The sequence below is a fragment of the Metopolophium dirhodum genome, chromosome 9 (genome assembly GCF_019925205.1).
Source record: "Metopolophium dirhodum isolate CAU chromosome 9, ASM1992520v1, whole genome shotgun sequence".
Taxonomy (NCBI): Eukaryota; Metazoa; Arthropoda; class Insecta; order Hemiptera; family Aphididae; genus Metopolophium; species Metopolophium dirhodum.
The window spans coordinates 3,789,537-3,812,444 of NC_083568.1; the positions used below are offsets into that span (position 1 = coordinate 3,789,537).

The window sequence follows — 22,908 nt, forward strand, 5'->3', positions numbered from 1 at the left end:
TATATCATCAAAACAATCAATCGAGTAAATAGGTAGGTGTATATATACATATTGTGTACGTGAAACACAATATCGGTTTGTACACGGACACATAACTATATTATATTCGTCGTGGTGGCCCACACACACGCACAGGGCGGCGCGTATAGCGTCTAATATCGATCGGCGGCCGGTGCCCTCCCCGCCGCGGCCCCGACGAGGAGGGCGCGCTCAGTCATCGTCTAGCACGCGGACACTCGCACGCGCACGGGCGAGCGCCAGCGCACACCGGCAGGAAGCAGCGGCGGCGGCGGCGGCGGCGTCCCCACAACGTCCCGAGTCCACGTCCACAGCGGTGCGCCGTGAGACAGGTCGCGCGGTCCCGAGTCCGCGCGCGTCCAAAGTTGCAGTGTGCGGCCGCGTGTTGTTTGAGTAACGCGGGCGGCGCGTGCGATGCGATCCCGGTCGCGGGTTACCGGCGGCACGACGACCACGACGATTGCACTGGCACCGGCATCCGGCGACGACGACGACGCCGACGACGACCATCACCACGATCACGACCACTACCACGACCACGACCACCACCACCACCACTACCACCAATACCACAACCACCGCGGTCTTGACGGACCGCGTTATCGCATCATCATTCAACGTCCCGCCGTCGACGCACCTCCGCCGACGGGACGCCGACCAGACGACTGCGACATCTACGGACATGGCCGAGGCGGTGACGAGTTGCTGAACTACGACCACGAAGGACGACGGAGATCGAGCCGAATTCGCGGATACACCGGCTCGACCAAGACATTCGACGTGAGTGTGCTATATTTTATTGGAATATCATGAAGTACCTGCTGCGCCGCTGTTGCTGTTAGGACGTGTGATCGATATAGTCAAGAAGAAAAGTGCAATACGCTGCAATAAGATAACAAGTCCGATACGATTAACAGTTACGTCTATAAGGTTTATGTTTAGGAACTATGGTTAGGCAGTAGGCACTGTATAAAATTGTACCGCAACAGGTATACCTATATTATGAAATAATGCAAAAATATTAATTTTGAGTCAAATTAAGTTCTATGTTGGAAAATTTGGGGTGCCATAAAAACTGCTGTGCCAAAACTCTTAATCCGGCCGATGGTCGTAATGTATTACACGGTATATCGCACATGTGATTTATTGAGAACGTTCGAAAAGTTTAAGTACCTATTACATTTTTTTTTAAGTCTGTTATACGTATATAGTCCTAATGTTTCGCAACAGGGGTAACTATGTATTTTCGATGTCAGATATTATAGTCTAAAGCAAAATACTTGTTTTTTAAATGTATAAAATAGATTACGTCAGATATTTACAATTTTCTAAGGTGACTCTTGTCACATCATTGTAACAAGCAAACTTAAATATAATATAGATTTATAATAATAATAATACATAAATAACGGCCAGATGATAGTCTCGTGCAGAAAACGGGCTATACGGGCACACCTAATATCAATGTTATCGCACTGACAAAAGGGACGAAAACGTACGGGTAACGGTCACGTATTAAGAAATCGACACGTATGTATTTGTACCGGTAAAGCGTAAGACGTGTGGCTTTCTTATAATATGTCGACACAGAAAAGGGATGGCGGAAAAAGGTCTCTCCGAATAGAAAGATAGTTCTTGTAAACCCAAAAACCTTTGATAAAGCCGCCTGCCTCTCACTGATTGGCATAACTATGACGTCCTTTTCGACAGTGCATGCGTACCAGTCATCTTAGGCCTTAGCAGCAACCCCTTTACTGAATCCTGCGAGCGATGATTGGACTTCTTTACTAGCAGTAATCAGTATGTTTTCTTATATTGCATTATAATATTATATTAAGTATATTAAATATATTTTACATACAATATTGAATTTGATCGAATTCTCGAATACATGACCTCGAGAATCCACCGAACATCCGGAGAAAGGTTATATCGTAATCCAGCACTTAAGCGTAGGCCGCAGGTAGTCATCCAGGTTCAAATATACATAAATAAATTACAACAATCTTTCCTCTCTTACTTTTACGTCATTAAAGACGTGTACCGAACATTTTGAAACTCGACGATTTGCGCTTACGAATATTCATTACTATCCGCTATTAACCCTCTTAGGAAACCGCTACACATCGCGACATCGCGATTTGAATGTGCGCCGATGATAGGTTAATATGTACCTATAATACACGTATTCGTGTCCATATCGCGGTAACAGGCATGCGAATCGGACGACGGTCGTCGCAATCACCACAATCCCGTGGACATCGGTGATTAATGTCTTCAACCCGCGAGGGATTCGTATGGACCCCACAGGGTCACTTTACTGCAGTTCGTAAATACAATGTCTCCGCAGCGATTAGTCACGCAGAGGTGCTGCGCGCACAACCGTCCCAAAAAGCAAGTAAAAAGACCTGTTCATTGAAGTTTAAAGATACATTCTAAAAAATAAAACGATAAACAAATACCGGCCGGCATAAAATATTTCTTCGCTTTACGCCCGTTCCAAAATCCACCTCCGCCATAATATTATAATTATTATTCGAATACAGTACCTGTTTACAAATCATGATATTGTATTACTATATATATATATATGTTACGAGGGTCGCAGTATTACATATTCATCGGATATCGTATTCGGACGCTTTTCCGGCGTTTGAGTTTTCGGATGATTTAATTTCGATCAGAATTGCGTACAAAATAAACAACCATCATACCGTGTTAAACTGTTATATTATGTACCTACACCCGCCATCGTCGTAATCATTTATTCGAGTTCATGGTATAACACAAATTCGCGTCTGACGGTAATGACTTTAGTGCGGTCGCATTCGAAATGTTATTGTGCACAGTGAAACGTTTCGTGTCCGTTTTCAAAGGGATAATAAACACGACGTTAGTACAAACTTAATGTTTCTGTACGGAATACACCATGTAATATAAGCACGTAGAGTACTAAATAATATAGACGTCTTATAATATATTATTGTATCGTGTATTCGTGTGTAATGGGATGTTTTAAGCATCGGCTTATAACCTAACCGAGCCGTATGGACTCAATAAGACTGCTAAAATACTATCTATATAGTTTTTCGATACTTGTACATAATATTATATCAGTAAAAAACCGTCCGCTGTCGATTTTTGATTTCCAAGTGATATTAATTATTTGCTTGTTTGTAATTCTCCAAAGGTCGTTTAGGTGCGCGCAAGTCGTTCGTTAAAATTACTCGTCGTAGGTCCTTATAATATAATATACACTAATGTGTATGCGCAGTCTTCCACGACGTATATACGCGAATCTGTATGGTACGTATAAGTTTCGGAGTGACAAAGTGCGTGTAATAATATTAGGATATCATTTTATATCCGACTTGCTCGCGGACTCGGACACGATATTATTTGTTTCCTCGGGGTTAGGATTCAACTCGCACAGGCTGGTGCATTGGCGATTATTACGGCGGGTCTTGTAAAGCTTCCCCGATATTAGGTTAGGGTAGGTTTGAACGTTAGGATTACACATTTTCATCGGGCACTCGCGTATTATACCCGGGTCTCTATACACAAACGAAATTTTCCGACGCCAATGCGTTTTGTCACATTATAATATGCGTGTCACATGTTATATTTTATTTATTGCGAGACATAAAGTATACTATGACAATAACATGTAGGTATTTTACGTTTACGAGATGTTCGCGTTTTCAGGTAGGTTAGGTTATAGTATTATACTTGAGTTGAAAATATTCCAATGACCTATTTGCAAACAATATTCATTGACATGTTTAACCGCGCACCGATGAACACTGATGACTCTTGAATTGATATAATGCATAATACAATATAGACTACTTACGAGCGTTGGATGTTATTGCTCATGCAACAATAAAAAAAACTCGTATGAAAATTAAAAAATAATTTCTTTCATTGTTAAGTGCGCTCTATCGAATTCTTTATTATGAACTACGCACAAACAATATGTTTTTATACACCGTAAATATATACATCATTAAACGCGTTCCGTACGACTGTGAAACTCAATATTATACACCATAAGTGTATTGTGCTGTGTATATTATTATATGTATACGTCACACGATATAATAATATCATACCGTCGTATGCAAAACAAAATGAATAACAATATAATATTATAACATTATATTATGTATACCTATACACCGCAGTCGTACGGTTCAGACAGCTATAAAAAGTCTCACGGTGGCAATTTTTTCCTCCGTCCCTTGCGCGTTCTTGTTTAAAAATATCCATTACGATTTTATCTCGGACACAAATCAGCCATTTCTCTAATGCGTTTTTCCGCAATCGCCGTAAGTAGTACCTACGGCGAGCATAAAATAACAAACGACAATATATAATATGCTCTTACACATCTGTCCACCGTGAGGCCATCATTGCAGGTTGTATAGGTATAACATATACCATAAACCATCGTATCCACTCGCTATATATATATATATATATTATATCGATTGTAAACATTTCCCACTGCCGCTCTATAAACAACGCGCTGATCATATACGTGCATATTATACCTAACTATATCGGGATGAGATTGTTTTATCCGCATACGATCGACCGGATTGTGATGTTCTGTAATCGGGCCCGATCGGGGTGTGCCATAATAACTGTATCATTTTTTTTCACACAGTCGGTGGGTAGGTATGTAATAATAACGTATGGGTAGTGTAAATATAATATACGATGTGCTTTTATGGAAACTCAATTATCTCGAACATCAAAAATGCAGTAAGTACTACATATACGCACTGACGCCGAGTGAGTATAATACAATATCAAACCACTTTGGCAATTATTATTACATTTCGGTGTAATAAACAGTTTTGTACACCTAACCGCACCTTCGGATGTCTGACGGGTCTTTTGACATTTAAAAAAAAAAACTTAAATATATTGTGTCAACAATTTAACGGTTTATTTAGTTTGTTCAATTTATTTCAGTGTCGCTTCTTTGCACACGTTTTAACCTCCGTAAGATTTAATTAACGTTTCTACTTTTAAATGAAAATTGTATTATTAAATAAAAAACACAATTTATTTCAATCCTATTTAATTTATGAATCATTATATAAAATCGCAACACAAAATATTAAGTAAATATTTGGTCTTATTGAGTTGCCAGCGCAGAATATATATACTTTAATTGTACTAACTTTGACATAAGATACTTATTTGAATATCCTACACAGCGACACTAGTCTGTTTGATTGAGAATAAAAAAACAAATAAGCTATTATAGAAAAAAAGATTTTTAAGGGGTTTCTATACGAATAAATAACAATATAGTATGTATATTGCATATTATTATGTTTAATATATTTGAATACCATTCAAGAATACCTTTTAAAAAAATCGATTCTTCAAATGGTATCTGATTTTATAGTAAGTTGCTATTGTAAAAATATTTATTAATTACCTATCATAATTATTAAATACTATTATATTATGTAATTGTGGATATACGGTAATAAATTGTAAATAATGATTGATGGGATAATTAGAATCAAAAAAATATGTGCTTATTGTGTTTTAACTCTCAACATTTTGAAATAAAGTGTTAGACCTGAGATGAAAGTTGTTCATTTTTGTTTTTAATTATTTATATAGGTGCTATCTAATTTCAATTTTGTTTGCCAACGTTCATTGATAATCAGTCTGATAGCCATTGGATTAATTTTTTTTAAGAAAGTCTTCAGATAAAACCTGATCATATTGACCCATATATCATTAAGTTATTACAAATATTTCTCTTCTTAGAAATGTTTTGGTATAGCGCCAAATATGTGTCAAATGATAATATAACGAGGTAATTAAAAAATATTTATATATAAAGGTAGGTTATATGTACATAATTAATATATTAATATCTACTTATTTGTCGAGAATAAATATATTATATAGACTATATTAGGCTATTATTAACTGGCTTGTGCAACACAACCAGTAAACGTGTCATTCGTCTGAAATCTATATCAAAAAATAAATTACCAAATAAACATTTTTTGTTTTTTACTTAAATCAGTTTTGTACGTTTCAACCAGAATAGATTGTGTCATAATAATATGTGTGCGGTGTGCACAGTGTTCGTTTCTAACCTATCTGACAATCATTCATCACTGTCACAGCAGAAACAGAACGTCATTCGGTCGATAAAAAAATTTCTAACTAACTGCACACAGCCAGTGGTCTTATTTTAAATAAAACTTAAAACAATCTCAATGCATAACAAAAACAACAACTTACTACGATATTTCGGTTCAATGACGATTTGTGCGTAAGTGCATTCCACTGATAAATGTTTCACACTCGTTCGTGCACATCACTATAATACGTCTGATATACATGTCGTTTTGGAATTTGTTGTCCATTAGTAAATCTTATAGCCACAGGATATTGTTATATATCAATATATTTTTATAAAATAACACTTAATAATAAATGTGTCCTTACTAAAAATAATATATAATTATATACACCGGTTACGCTGTAGTTGATACAATGTTTAAGTCATTTATTTGTTTCAGTGTATCGTTAAGCGAATACTAATCAATAATGAGCCTAAAGAAGAAACCCAAAGAAGACGACCACGAAGCACTGGCCGGAGAAGAAGAAGCTGTCACAGGTGATTTGAATAATATATGCTAAAATAATTGTGTAACACGACTAAAAATTATCCATAATAATATAATATATTATACTAAATATTATGAAGACCGCATTAAACATAGTGATTCAAACTTGCGTGAACAGCTACAAAAAAATTCAAAAAGCTTATTTTTTATTTCAGGTATAGGTATCTAAGTAATAATATAATGCGATGTTTTTTTCGTCTCTTTTGCATGCTATTTAGACAAGTGTATGATGTATTGACATTACGCTGCGGTAACCATGGTTGGTACGAATTTCATGAAATTCGTTTTGTATCATCCAAACAGATATTTTATATCTCACGTAAATAATGGCGTGTCCAAAGAATACTTATTTAAGTGTTTGAATAATGTACCCGCACGAGTGTATATGTATATGTCCCTATTATTGGCCGCGTTTCACCACAACGGCTAAGGGTCAATAACACGTTGATTTTTTTTGTTAACTGGCCCAATAAAGTTTTCGCACACATTTGGCTTCGTTGAATAATATTTATATAATTTTCCGATCGATCACGGTCGCTGACGAAATATCGTATTGGACGCTTGTTGTTTATCAGCTGCATAGGATCGGCAGGTGTGTATATGTGTGTGTGTGTGTGTGTGTGTGTGTGTGTGTGTTCGTGCGGGGAGGGGGGCAGCTTGCTCGACCATTGCCAAAGTCAGTGTATACTAAATACTAATACTACGTGGTTACTATATATACTGTTACAGACTGGCCTTCGGTCATGTCATTCATTAAGTTTAAAAATACTCGTTGAGACACATAACCCTAATGAAGGTTATGCCTATACCTTGTCGTGTTAACTTTTGAAAACAACGGTCAATTCCGCCTTAAGCCTGCAAAATTGATTTTGACAAGAGAACTGTACAATGTGCCAAAATAAAGAACTTTTATTCATTCAAAAATCCAATAATACTTATTAAATAATTTTTTAACTGCTTATATCAAAAATTTCATTGATTACATCATTGCATAACATTCTAAATGATACCTACTATTTATATACACATGGGTTTCAGAAATAAACGTTAGAAAATATAAATAAGATACATATATCATGCATGTTAAACGAAATTAATTTAAAATGTATACAAAGACAATTTTTAACTAAATTAAAATTGTCCTAATTTACATACATATTTTAAATGATACGTTAATTAAAACTGAGATTTTATGTATACATCGTAGATATAAATCATTTAAAAAATATGCATAACGATTGATGTTTGACATAATATATAACACGTAATAAATAATTATAAATTTATATTTATTTATATATCAACCATTATTTATTTAACAGTATAAGCACTTGAGTGAAGTTTCATTGAATAGGGTTCTCTCACTTAGGGTTAAGAAGGTTGAGAATAAATCAATTCTTATCATGGTTAATTTTAATTAATAAAAATCGATAAATATTCAAATTACTAAAAAAATATACAAAAGATTTAAAATATTTTTGTTTTTAGAACTAAATAGATATATAAATATAAGTTATTAGTTATTAGTTATTAGTGTTATTACCTATACTATTATACATGTATTGTGTATTGTTCAGTCTTCAGTAATTAAATAGGTACTTAAAAGTTAAAACCAATCAATTTTCTTCTTGTAAATATATTTATTATTAGTTATTATAATAGAATCTACGCAATAAATACGTAATATATAATAAATTATGTCGGGTAATATGTAGGTACATGTTCGTACGTTTTGTATTCAGAAATTTTCCCCAAGTATTCTCGACGTCGGTATTTTAACTTTTGATGAATATAATAAAAATTCATGATATTATGAACTAAAATTACACAGCACTCATCATGTGTCAGTCAGGAATAAATGAATAATCTCTATAAATAATAATTACTCGTTAGTCAATTTTTATGCAAGTAGGTATTTAATTTATGCATTTATTAATTTATTACATTTACACATGTACCTATAGTGAATATAATATAAACACATGATAATATTATATTATACCTATACAATAAGCGTATATATTATTATGTACAATAGTTATTGGTTACTGACTACCGTTGAACAATACATAATGTACCTATAATTTATTGACATGCATTTTGCTGCCCATTTGTAAACATCAAAGGTTTCGCATAATTAATTAAATTGTTAACAATTTAACAAACATTTCCAATAAGTACTCTTCCGTGAAAAGAAAACGCTTGCCGAGTCAAGATCGGCATGTGAGTACACTTTTGATTTTGAATTATTGGAAAATTATTAACTATATTATGTATAAATTTTATTGCAGTAGAATTAAACCAAATTGTATTTTAGTCAGTGCTCGAAATGGATAATTTGCAATTTTCTAAAATTGTGTCCCTTTTTAATACTTTAATCGTACTTGGTTCTTATTGAATTCGCCTCGAACTTTTAGCTCTCTTGTAATTTTAAACGAATCTTCATCTTTGGTACTTATTTAGTTATTCTCTGCATACATGTGAGTTTTTATGTTGTATAACTATAAAAGTCTGTAGTGAATGATATATTAAAGATAAAAGTCTGAAACTCTTCACTGTACTTCTTCTAGTGAATAGAGTTTATTTTATTATTTCTACCCTAAACATAAAAATCCATTCTAAAATTTCCGATCTAAGTTAGAAGAATCTAGCTACAATCGACTACATATTTTATTAAATGTTTTAAAATTTTTATTTCACATTACGTATTTACTTGACAAGCCCTTTTTAATGAGCCACCAACCAACTTTCTAGTTCTCATAGTGTAAGAGAAAAGCTAAAACAAATAAAGTTTTCTGGACTCAAATCATTGTACCACTTGACCATGATATTAAATATATCTCATTCATATCTTATATTAAATATACCTAACTTAATTACCCACCTATACTCATTATTACTAGGTTAAATTATTTTCCCATTTTACCATTAACTCTTGAAGTTATAAAATTCAGACTATTTTCATTATAATTGCCATACTTACTTGATTGTAAAATTAAGAAAGAAAAATATGGAATATTGTGCTTTTGAATTATAATTATTAGGTTTAAGACAAAATTTGAAATGTTTAACATATCTTGTTCTTAGCTGTTGTGAAATTTGGTGACATCTTAAAATGCAATTGCATTATAAAGTACATAATATTATATTAATCTATATTATATTATTATACTTGTTTGTAATATAGATGGTCAAAACTATGTACTCGTTCCTCCGGATGGTGGATGGGGCTGGTTGGTGCTTCTCGGCAGCACATTGGTCAACATGTTGATTCCAGGCACGCTTAAATCATTTGGGGTGCTGTTCGTGGAGTTCACAGAAGCGTTTCATGCGTCAGAGACCGCAGCCTCTTGGATTCCCGCAATTTGCTATTTTCTCTATTGTTCTTTAGGTGAATATTATTTATATTATATATTATTATATTACTGACTTGTATAGACGACGATGTGTTAATTGATCAAGCACATTTGTTGGGTTGATAATAGGCAGATGACGCACCAAACGACTTGAAACTGTGATATAATAATATACATAATAATATGTAGTTTATCGAAAATAAACCATCTCAATTAAACAGTTCCACGTGTCTAATGATACAATAATTGCTTAATATTATTCCACTCAATTCATCATGTTTTGTAATTGACTGAATTATGTGAAAATTTAAATGTTAAAAAATGTAATAAATCAGCGTGTAACGACCTCATATGACGAAGCACAGTGAAGGTATCAATAACTAAAAACATATCATGATGAAACACTGCAAAAAAATAAAAAAATAAATTAAATTCATCAATTATTGTATAATATTTTATTTTAAGCTCGAGTATTTAAGTTAAATATCATCGATATGAAAAATGATGGGAAAAATATAAAAACCAAAATATGACAAGATTCTTGAATTTTTTTTAACATAAATATCTGGTCATTTGGTACATTATTTTTAAACTACAAAAAAAAGTTACCACGCGATTAAAACATAAATATGTCAATGCGGTAAAATTTGTTATTCTGACATTTCTCACAAAGTATAATAACTAATAAGTTATATACTATAATATTATTAATAGTTAGACATATAATAATCCGTTATTAGCAATATCAATAAACTATTAATCAAACACAGAATACTTAAACTTTGAACTTTCTATCATAAATATTTATTTTAATTTGACTACTAAAATTAATATTTATTTGTTTCACCTATATATTTTTGAATTAATAATAGTAATTCATTAGAATCCACAGTCTAAATTCAGTTATATTATACAGAGTGATTCATAAAGCGTAAAACACTCATTATCTCAAAAACATTAATACTTTTTGAGATAATGAGTGTTTTACGCTTAATGAATCACCTTGTATATACTGACAATATAACAGACTGTATAAGTGAATGTTTATATTATTTTTTCTTAAAAATAAATATTAATTAAATAATAAGAATTTGTTCAATAATATATGTAATATTATAATTTATATTATTTCAATGATAGTAATATTATGATGTGATATAATCCTAAATTAGTTACAAATAAATATGACCGGTAAAATTAGTTAGTGTTGAAATCAAGATCATTCAAAAATCATTTAACCTAACTAGTTTTTAGTTATATATTTTGGATTTTTAAACCAAATTATAATGCCTGCAAATGATTTATATTAATATATGATACCTAGTCTCTGTGCCAGTTTTATGAATTTATTTATTTGATTAACGATTTTAATATAGTTCATGGCTTTATGCCAAGTACTCTGATTATTCAATGTGTCGAATACTATAACAAAATTAGTATCAACAATATTTGACTACATACATACAAACTATATTAGTACTAGTGTGCGACAGGAACATTAGAAACTCCTAAAATGTCTCATGATGTCTTTTCTTATGTATTATATACACATTACTCATGATATGTGGGCATAAGAAGAAGTGGAAACGAAATAATTGTTTTGATAAATTATAAATACCATAAGCAAAACTTGTTCAAGTTTCAAAATAATTAATGACCCAAATTATGTATATATATATATATATATATTTATTGATAATAAACGAGTTTAGTTTATTTATATTTTCATGTCCCTAAAAAGTAAAAATATTAAATACAGCTACAGAGAATTAATTTATATAATGTACCAATTGGTTTGATTTTTTTGACTAGTATAACATAATCTAAAATCATATAATTATTGATAATGTATATGATTAATATAATATATTGAGATGTTCAATATTCATATATGAATTAATTATTAAATATTTTAATAGTATCGTAATAAATTATGATAATTTCTTCAGTTCAGTCCGGCTTTGATCAATATTTTATATAGTTAAATAAGTTATATTTCTCTCCTTGGCTTATGCTTACAAATAAATAATAATATACCCCGAGGTTGACTGAAATAACCATATTTTATTCCATTTTATCGACGATAGATGTTAATATAATATAATGTGTACCCAAGAGAATGGATTTTGCGTTCAAGCTCTGAGACTACCAATATATTATATGCAATGTGTTCAAAGTATACATTACACCATCCACTCACACTCAATTAAATTTGTTAATAACCGTGTTGTTCGATCAGTTTATAATTAATTTAAAAGTCGGTCTCATGAATAATTTTCAGCTATAGGTATAGAGTACCTATGAGTGGATTTGGCTTTAGCAAAAGCTTTTCTCGATTAAACATTAGCAATTGCGTCACTACACTGAAACAATAATATTCAGTAAAATTAGAAAGGATCAGTCTACAGTTGCTTGGTATTGCATTTACCAAATTATTCCCTCTTGCGAATTGATTACACGGAAATATAATATATTTTAATTAAATTGCGCTGTACTGCGTGTAAATTATCATAATGTACTTCTAAGGAAGCCGTTTCAATGCGTTTAATATTATTTATCGAGTTAAAACACATTTTAGTGACACGAACTAAAACATTTATACATTTATAATGCGTTTCCAAAATATAAATTAAACCATATTATTATGCACACAGATTGCTGAAGAAATTTAAACGAGTTGTGCCCACGCCCGCGCTTATTAAAGTTATTTTATATAGGAGGTTATCAATTCTAAATTTTAATACAAATATAATACTTTTATGTCTGAACATTTTTTAACTCACTAACAAACAGATAATAATTCATTTAACATCTTTTCATTAGGTCCTGTTTCGAGTTACCTGTCATCAATATACTCATATCGTACAGTAACGCTAATTGGAGGCACTTTAGCCTCTCTGGGATTGATGCTCTGTTATTTCGCCGATTCAATCACATTTCTGTACTTCAGGCAAGTATTTTAGCTTACATAATAATATATAAGTTATAATAGTAAGTTATAATATCGTTTCATTCTACGTCAATTTCAAAGAAATGTATTAATACTTAATCGGTATTTTTCTTTGACCGTATTTACATATGATTGTTTTCTAAAAAATATAGTATTAGGTGTAACAATACTGAATTATAATAAACTGGGTTAGTATTTGAACAGTAAACAGTCATTAGTCATTGCCTTGAAAATATTTTGTTTTATAATGATAATAGTATATTTTTTTTGTCATAACAGATAACAAAAATATATTAAGTATACAATATATGACACCCCCCCTCCCAAAAGCAAAATTCGTGCATGGGTTGGGTGAGTTCAGAACAGTCAGTTAAATATAATATTTTAATATATAATAATAATAGACTTGAAACTTAAAAATTAGCGCTACATTTTTTAAGTTTGTACATTTTTGAATGACAAGTGACAACATGATTTTTTTAATTCTTAAACAGAGCTGAATATTTTTTCTGAGTGTTTTGATACCTGAAAAACAAATTTTGAATGAGTATTTCATTATAGTTATAAGTATTTAAAATTTTGATCAAAGGAGTGTGTGGTAAATATGAGATTTTTAAAAATATTATTTTGTTTTGACTTGTAAAAAAACAAATATTTTCAAGGTATGAAATGTACATTTGAAGGTATGAGCTTTTCCAATCAAATAATAACTATATATGGAAGCGGGCAACCGTTTTTCTGCAGTTATCCTTCATTCACTGTAGCAGGTAGGTACCTATAAGTACGAACAAAGTTATAAAAAAATCAATATTTTATACACATTATTACCATTTGTTTGTCAATAAGTTCATGTTCCAAACCCTGAAAAGAACTTTGAAATATATTTATTATTTACTTATTTACATTTATTAGCGTTTCTCTACACACTATGGTTTCCATCTGTCTTGCGATATTCGTACATAAATAGGTATATCAACATACCTATACTTATTGTATACTATAATTAGTGTATTAATGGTTTTTGTGATTCTTCAAAAAGGCTTAAGTTAATGTATGTACAGTTGACCATGAGAAAAAACATTAGGTATATATGGTAACGAATCAATTGCCTAACCTAACCCTTGAGATTTGTTTAATGCTGATACAAAAACACAATTTAACGGGAAATTGCAGTACCTAAGTATATAATATATCATACCTATCAACACATGTAAATTGAAATGGATAGCCTGTAGACATAATTAGTAGGTATATGAGGTACAAATAACAATTCACCTGTTCCACAATAAGCAATTATTTTTGCGTCAATTACATTGCGCTGACATTATGTACATAATAAAAATAATATTCAGATAATCTTATTTTCACGCCTATTTTATGTTTTTAATTAACTAGTGTGAAATTCCTTAACAGTATTCAAAAAAAGTGTAATAATTAACTTGTGAATTAATAGAACGATATGCATTCACTTCAGATAAGTCCGGATAAAATTTTTATAGGTACTGCAACTGTAATTAGTGTTGCCGATGAAAAAAAGAGAAAAACCTTAACAATTTCCAAAAAAAATGTCTTCAATTTTGCATCTTCGAGTACATACGCTGGTTTTTAAACAGATTTATTGTAACTACGTCATAATTGTTTTCTTTGTCAACTATATTTAAATTTGATTAAAATTATTAAAATAAAAAAGATAAATACATGATTTGGTTTGTTCAACAATAAATAATATTACCTACTATAAAAAATTAATAAATATATTTATAACTACAAATTATATTATTAACAATAAAATATCGTTGACAGTTTCAGTTAGTTTTATGATGTAGAAACGTTATCAAAATTCAAAGTCAGGATAATGAATAATACATTTGATTTTATAGTAATAAATCATAATAAATTCATAACATTCATTATAATTTATTATTTAGTAGTAGTATATGAAACATATATTTTGCGTTTTACTAGTAATAAATTTTATTCAAAAGCGTATAACTATTGATGTTTTAAACTACTAAATCAATATGAATACCATGTTTATTTTTTTTTCATTAATATTATCAATTTTATATACTTAAATAGTTAAATATTTTTATTTAGTGTTATTACTATTGTATTTTTTATAGATACATTATAATGATTGCAAAATATTACTTATGTTTAAGCCTAATCGTGTAAGTGCATAATATTATTTATATATACGTATAGAATATAGTCTACTAGCATATGAACCACAATCCATGGTATATTGTGTAAAAAATATCTCATTTTTTCGTTTGTATTGTCCAACGGATACTGTCCGGGCTTCCTCCGATTTCATTGGATTTTTTCTATAATAGGTACGCTCATTATTGAAATTCCCATAGAGATATTATAAAATATGTTCCCACTACTTAATTATTTTTTTATTTAACGTTTGGTAAGTTTGGTTACGTATTGAATTGAACCATCTCAGTTATTATTCTATACAACATAAAATTATATAATATGCTCTAAATTTTCTTAGAAACTTATAACAGCATCAATCTATATAATATATCTATAGGTATACAATTTGATAGATCCATAGATAAATTAAAATATACGAATTTTATACAAATGTTATATATGTTAATGTTTATATATATTTGCATTTATATTAACTATGCAGCTTTTTTTTACAATTACACTTATTTATTTTTAAATGTATATATTGTTCCACGGGGTGCCACCATTGGGTGACTTCCCCCTCCCGCCAATCAAACCACATTAAATTTACTTTTTGTATAACGTGTAAATACAGATTGTAAATGTAAATTTTTGTTCAATAAAAAAAAAATGTATATATTATTTTGCATATTATAAGAATTTTACAATTACACGGTTCGTATTGCATAAGCACTACACGTCAGTTCGTTTATGCTGATTGGTTACAGATAAGTGATGAAATCTATATTGTACTGTATACGATAGTGGGTTATTTGTTGTAACGTCATAGATATATATAATTTCATAACGTATTTTGTATTTCAATAGACTTAGGTATAGTTAGGCCCAGACGAGCGTTGTGTTTCTGATACCGTGAAAAGTTTATAGTCTGATCGTGTGTGTAGATTCGGTGCACAAGTCGTTATTATTATTAAACTTATTTATACTCGCGCCCCTGTGAAATTTAATCTGATCGGCGTTATGTCAGTACCTAAATCGACTACTTATGATGTGTTTATTTATCGAAATGTTTTGACGTCTTAGTTGTACAAAGAAAATTATTCAGATTACACATCATTTTTTTTGTTGACGAGATGCTGTCGAACGATTAGCCTTTGCTCGTTAAATGTAACACTAACATAACACTATTGATACAATTGACGATAATATATTACTTTTTATGTAAGCAATTCTGTGTTCACGGCCTTGGTGTATCGTACATGACCCTGCCAAGCAGTCGAGCAGATAAAAAATAAATTAGGCAACACATTTTGAAGCGATATATCCAGTCATGAGAATCATGTAGATTCAGTGATGGTCTTATTAGGAAAATAAAACAAGTATACGAGTGTTACATCTTACGTCTTACATATTATATTTTTATATTAATCGATAAAAACTCTATAAAAAAACCGAGTAAATAAAAACTTGGCTGCACATGGTATGGGCGATGAAAACACAAAGTCGTTCTCAAAAATATAAACAAAAGAAAAAATATTAAAACGATGAAAAGGCGTATTTTGGTTTTTCATTTATCTGTTTCGAGTACTATATAAAATGAATTACGACGTAGAACACTACAATACGGACCGATAGAGGATCATAAAGTATAATATAAACATGGACGATCAGTGCATAACGCATGATATTTAAACTAGTATATTATTTTATGTTGTATATTTATATTTTATAAATATATTGTGTAGGCACACTAAAGATCAAAAAATATTTAAATATCATAAACTCATAATTTCGATAATAAAATGGTTCTGCCCATCTGCCCTCAATCGAATGACGAGAATATTGTTTTTGCCGATAAGTTATATAACTGATAATAAAATACCAAAATATTACTAAGCTGCTTTAATTTGTACGTCCCTAGGACTAGATCTACAATATATTTTCATATCAAATTCCAAAAAACTAATACCTTTATGCCTTACCAGCACCTTTTAATAGAACCATAATGAGATTAGCTAATTATGATCTATGATGGACAAGTTAATTTATTTATTTTTTACATTTCACTCTATAGAGTGAACACTTTTACGTCTGTGAGGTTGGCCCCCAGACTTTACCCGATCCACTCCAAACCCATGCCAATATTCTGCAACCTATATTTGCAACTATTTGCATCACGCTTTTGGAAATTTGCAACTCCATACTTCCGCCACAATCAACGATTTACTTTTAGGGGGGCTAACCTAACATTCAGAAATTGTGTTGTGTGCACACAAATTGTGTGAAATTATTATTAGCCAGCCCCACGACACTAAAATAATCATATCTGTTACAGTGTGAAGTCGCAAATTTCCATAAGCATGTTACATAGTTGCAAATGAGTCGCAAAATATTGCATAGGTTTGGAGTGGATCGGGTAAAGTCGGGGGGGATTCAACTACACAGACGGAGACGGAACACATTTTATTATTATGTTTTCTGTTTAAATTCATATTATGTTATTATATTGTTACCTATATTAACTGTTATTTGGCTTTCTAACCCATTCAAATATAACTAAGTAAATAAATTTGTGTTTAAACTTTAAATGACACAAAACAGAAACACTAATGTAGTTAACGTGTAGAGTGTGCCAAGAATATGAACGGCCGTAACAGCAGTGTCGCCCGTTCTTGTCCGACTGATGTTAGGTCAGAGTGGTTATTGAACGATGGTAGCTGAAGAGTACCTATTGTAGTATTACCTACCTACCCATATTGAAGCCGTATATTTTTGTATTTGTCTGACTGTTTATGACTTTCAGATTGTATCTCTATTTTATAACTCATTGTATATATTATTTTGTATCGCAATCTAGAATTAGGAGGAATCTTTCGGGTTCAAAATTATTAAATTAGTTCATATTTATTATTTATAAATACCTATATATACGTACATGGTATAGGTAGGAGCTAGGTACGTGCTGTGTACGAAAAAAAGCAAACCAATAACAAATCACGTTACATACTTATGGTACTTCCTAAGAGTAAAATTCCATCTCTCGACCGCTTTGATAATTGCTATATAAATTTACGCTGACGTATATTGATCTGCAAACATTAAACAGCAAAAGTATATACAGTGTAAAACGAAATTATTCTACCGTAGAAATATTTCTACCATCATTTTCAGCGTATATCGGACAGCTGACATGGTATTTGATTACATTTCTCTCGCGGGTTATCGAATCCCACGAGATGTCGAAATATGCTGAGCTATGTACCTATCGCATTTAGTGAACAATTCAATCGGATATCTATGTACAGAGTGTAAAAAAAAAACACCTGACAAAAAAAAATTATAATAGTTAAGCGAATGGCAACAATTATGAAAATTATATGGATAGTAAATAATTGAAAAAATATACTTATGTCAGTAAATTCCAAAAAGAATATTTTGAAAAAAGTTATCAGTTTATTACGTTTTAAATTAATTTACACCAAAAATATATTGATATTCAAAAAAAAATGTAAGACATAAACTACTTGACTTAAATCATTTTTACCATAAATATTTGTTTAAAAGCTAGATTTACAAATTGGCTACTTTGAATTTTTCCAAAATTAATTTAACAAAATTAAACTTTTTTTTATTTTCGGTACCTATTAAAAAAAAATGGTTATACTCTACTTGTAAAGCAAGCTTATATAAATTATTTAAAAAAAAATGTTTAAATATTGTTTAGAACAAAATTTATTTCTTTTGTCAGGTCTGCAGTAACTGAAAGATTTTTTATCCAGGTTTTGCGGTTTACTAACTATTTTTTAATTCAGAAACCCGTTTCTTGTGGCAACACAAAAGTATTTCGAACGAATCCATCGATCGAAACTACGTGCGTATTATAATAATGCATTAAACATGGGCGCAAATAGTGTTTGGGATTTGGGGGGAGGCTTAGCCGCCTAAAGCCCCCTCTATTTGCACCTATGGTGTTATACCTACGTACTTCTAATATCCGTTTAAAACTGATTTTATGCCTATACTTTATCATTATTTTTTTTTCTTATCGCGTTTTAAAAAAACGTCTTTTGATTTTTTAACTGTTTTGCTAACGGCCACGGGCCATTTTCGTGTTTCAGTTACGGGATGATGTTCGGCTGCGGCGCAGGTCTGGCGTTCCCACCGGGCATATTCATCGTGACATCGTACTTCGTCAAGTACCGCGGGTTCGCCAACGGAGTGGCCATATCGGGCAGCTGCCTGGGTTCCATGTTCCTGCCGCCGTTCCTGGGCTACCTCATCGAACACTACGGTTACAAGTACAAAAACAAAAACAAAAAAACATTCCCCCCCCCTCCTCAAAACACGTGTCGTATACTACATTATATTATATAATATATTAATATGATTATTATGCATATATATATACGCTATACCGAAACGGTCCGAAAAATCTTGAATATTATATTTATATAAATCGTTTGAATTTTCGGGTCGCGTCGCACCCCATCTCCCCTCCATATAAAATAAAATAATAAAATTTAAAAAACCACCCCGAAAATACATGTGTGCTATGTGTGTGTGTGTGTGTGTGTGTGTGCGTGTGCGTGTGGCGCAGGGAGGTGGTGCTGATACTCGGAGCCCTTACGCTCAACGTGTGGGTGGGCGCGATGCTGTACCATCCGGTCGAGCAGCACATGGTCAAGCAGTACGTGGAAGATTGCGAGTGCGCGGACGACGGGCTGGACAGCGGTGGCGAAACGGATGCGGTGGTGACGTCTTCGGTTTCTCTGGCCGTGGCCGCGGCGAACTCGGTGGTCGGCGGCAAGAGCTTGACGGAATTGCACCGGTGTGGCGGCGACGACGACGACGAGGACGGACGGCACCAGGAGACGGTGTCGCTGCTGGCGCAGAACCTCAACGGTTACGTGATCGTCAACGAGCTGAACGCGTCCAGCGTCAAGGTGCCGGCGGACGACCGGTACCTGCTGGCCGGCGGCGGCGTGGCGATCATCGCGGCGGTCAACAGCAAGTCGGTGGCGCGGCCGCTGGGCGGCGGTTCCTGTTCGCCGAAGTCGCTGCAGGCGTTCAGCAGCTGCGGCCTGTTGCGGACCACCAGCGGCGGCGCGGCCGACCACATGCAGCTGCAGCACCACAACCTGCACTACCAGCACCAGCACTGCAGTAACCTTCAGGCACCGGCGTTCCGGGGCGCGGCCGGGTCTTCGTCGCTGTCGTCTCTGCGGTACGTCAGCACGCCGTTCCACGGCAGCACGTTGGTCAGCCTGTACGAGGACTCGCAGCCCAAGAAGAAGCAGCAGCAGGAGCAGCGCCGGCGGAGGCGGGACAAGCGGGACAAACGGCGGTCCGGTAAGCAGCACGAGCAATCGGAAGCTGACGACGGCGACGGGACCGACGAGCAACCGACGTCGTCCCGCCGCAAGACTGTGGCCGGCGCGCTCCAATTGCTGTCCGACCCGCTGTTCATTGTCATACTCGTGTCCAACGCTACCACGGCCATCGGGTACACGAACTCGGCCATCCTGCTGCCGTCGTACGCCATCAGCATCGGCCACGACAAGAGCAGCTCGCAGTACCTGCTGTCCGTGGTGGCCGTGCTTGACCTCGTCGGCCGGGTAGGCGGCAGCACGCTGTCCGACTGGATCCGGCTGGACAAGCGGTACTACTACCTGGGCGGGCTCGTCCTGTCCGGCGTCGCGCTGTTCGTGCTCCCATTCGCCGACGACTACCCGACCATGTGTTGCGCGTGCGCTGCGTTCGGGCTCGGTTCCGGCGTCGTGGTCGGCATCACGGCCGTCATTATGGTCGACATGCTGGGCGAGGAGCGGCTGTCTTCGTCGTACGGCATATCGCTGTTCTGCAACGGGCTGGTGCAGCTCATCGGGCCGCCTGTGGCCGGATACATCTTCGAGACGATCGGCTCGTACAAACCCGTTTTCCACGGCATGGGTGTCATACTGCTGTTCGGTGCCTCCACGTGGCTGTTGACGCCGTTCTTCAAGAAGAACCATCACCGCCACTGACTGCTGCGGTCGCCACTTATTCTCTAGAATAATACAACTATATACTTAGGTACACACACTTACCCACAAACACCCACACACACCCACACACACACACACACACAAATACACTGACATACCATATATATTATACATAATAGATTCTAATTTTACTTAAGTATGACATTATACAACAATTACATATATTTTGGCATATCCGACGCGTAGGTATTTATTAAACGGTTAGTGTATTATATAGGTTATTATACGCCGGCGTAGGTGTTGCAAGTGTTATATTATAATATATAGTTGCACTGGCAACACCAAACCGTTTTTGGGTGTTGCAAAAGTAACACCAAAAGTATTAAAGTTTGTAAGGGTCCTACGTCGTTACTCGTTTAATGTATTTATGAAAAATAAGTTAATTAACACTGAACCCGATTATCTAAATCTAATTTTCCGTATTAAGATGATAAAATGGTTATCGTCATGGTAGTTACCGCATGTCAATTAAAACCAAAATTATAGGTTTGGTTTGGCTTTTCGTTCATCGATATTTCAATGAAAACATTTTTAAAAATGTGGCGATGACTCTTTAAGTGTTGGGAAAGTGTCTTTGTTACGGTTATTTATGTATCAGAGAAAGAATTTCGGGCCGTCGAAAGACAGGCGAGGGGGATTGAATATTATAACAAAAGAAAGTTTGCAACTCCAAAAATGTGAATTTAACATTATGCCACTGATTATACCGGTACCCTAAATATATATATTATAATGGTATTACAATAATTTATTAATTACTTCGTTTAATTGTATAACATTATAAGTAGGTAAGTCGCATGGCACCGAGACCGGTCCGTTACACAGAGGGGAATTTCCGTTTAGGCTCCCCCCCCCTACCCTGCACGAATTGGGGTATTAAAGGATTTAAGGATTTCCAGTGAACCCGCAGAGACAACGTGACGGAGTTCGGTCGATTGCGGCGCGCAACTATACGCGAATGGACTGATTTTCATTTAAACTTGTGTAGCGGCGGTCGTAAGTATATCGTTTCGTCACGATATCGACGATCGCGCGATCGATATTAGTATAAGTATGTATAATTACACAGTTTTGCGAAATTTACATATCCGAAGCGAACCAACCATCATCATGTGTCGGTGGTAATTTTGGCCCGAAAGAGCCCCATCGACACAAGGCTCCTAACTCGTGGACATCCGTTTATTGTTTATTACTTTTGAATTTTTTTTTACCAACGTCTGCACGCGTTTCGTCGACCGTCGGATCATCATCATCGCGGCGTGTGGATATTGTCTCGCAAATCGCGTTTATTATCATATTCGCCGACCAAAATTTAGAACATTCCGCATCGGCGAGCGCATCATAGTTTCGCAGCATTATATTTATTTCCGCTGTGACGTATATTTTAAGCGCTCGCCGTAGGTACGCCACCGCAGGAATTCGTACGAAAAAAATGTTCGTTTACCTGCAATATCAACAGTGGCGTGCTGAACAATTTTCAAAGTCGAGGCAAAAGACCAAGAATCCCCGGCTACCCAAAACGTTCAGGATCTTCGTGTCCCGCGTAAATAATTTTTTTTATACTGACAAAAAAAACGACATCGTATTGTATATTATATTTTTGTATTTTTAACGTTTATCACACACCCACTCCCGCCCAACTACCCGTTTTAGACTTGAAACAATCGCCTCGATCGAGGGGAAACCCTCTGAGAAACACGCCCGACTTCCACCGCCACTTCCTA

General features: G+C 34.1%; 1 protein-coding gene across 1 annotated transcript; it reads left to right on the top strand.

Moving 5' to 3' along the window:
* Positions 1–658: 658 nt before the first annotated feature.
* On the top strand, positions 659–22,908 carry LOC132951689 (monocarboxylate transporter 12-like). Its single transcript, XM_061023563.1, has 6 exons — positions 659–798; positions 6,582–6,679; positions 9,877–10,080; positions 12,869–12,995; positions 19,259–19,438; positions 19,738–22,908. The coding sequence occupies exons 2-6, from the start codon at positions 6,610–6,612 to the stop codon at positions 21,161–21,163; spliced, it is 2,007 nt and encodes a 668-aa protein (XP_060879546.1). The 5' UTR covers positions 659–798; positions 6,582–6,609; the 3' UTR covers positions 21,164–22,908.

Coding starts and splice junctions, on each gene's coding strand:
- LOC132951689 (XM_061023563.1), top strand. CDS start 6,610: ATGAGCCTAAAGAAGAAACCCAAAGAAGACGACCACGAAGCACTGGCC. Junction 6,680..9,876: donor AGAAGAAGAAGCTGTCACAG/GTGATTTGAATA, acceptor TTTGTAATATAG/ATGGTCAAAACTATGTACTC. Junction 19,439..19,737: donor ATCGAACACTACGGTTACAA/GTACAAAAACAA, acceptor CGTGTGGCGCAG/GGAGGTGGTGCTGATACTCG.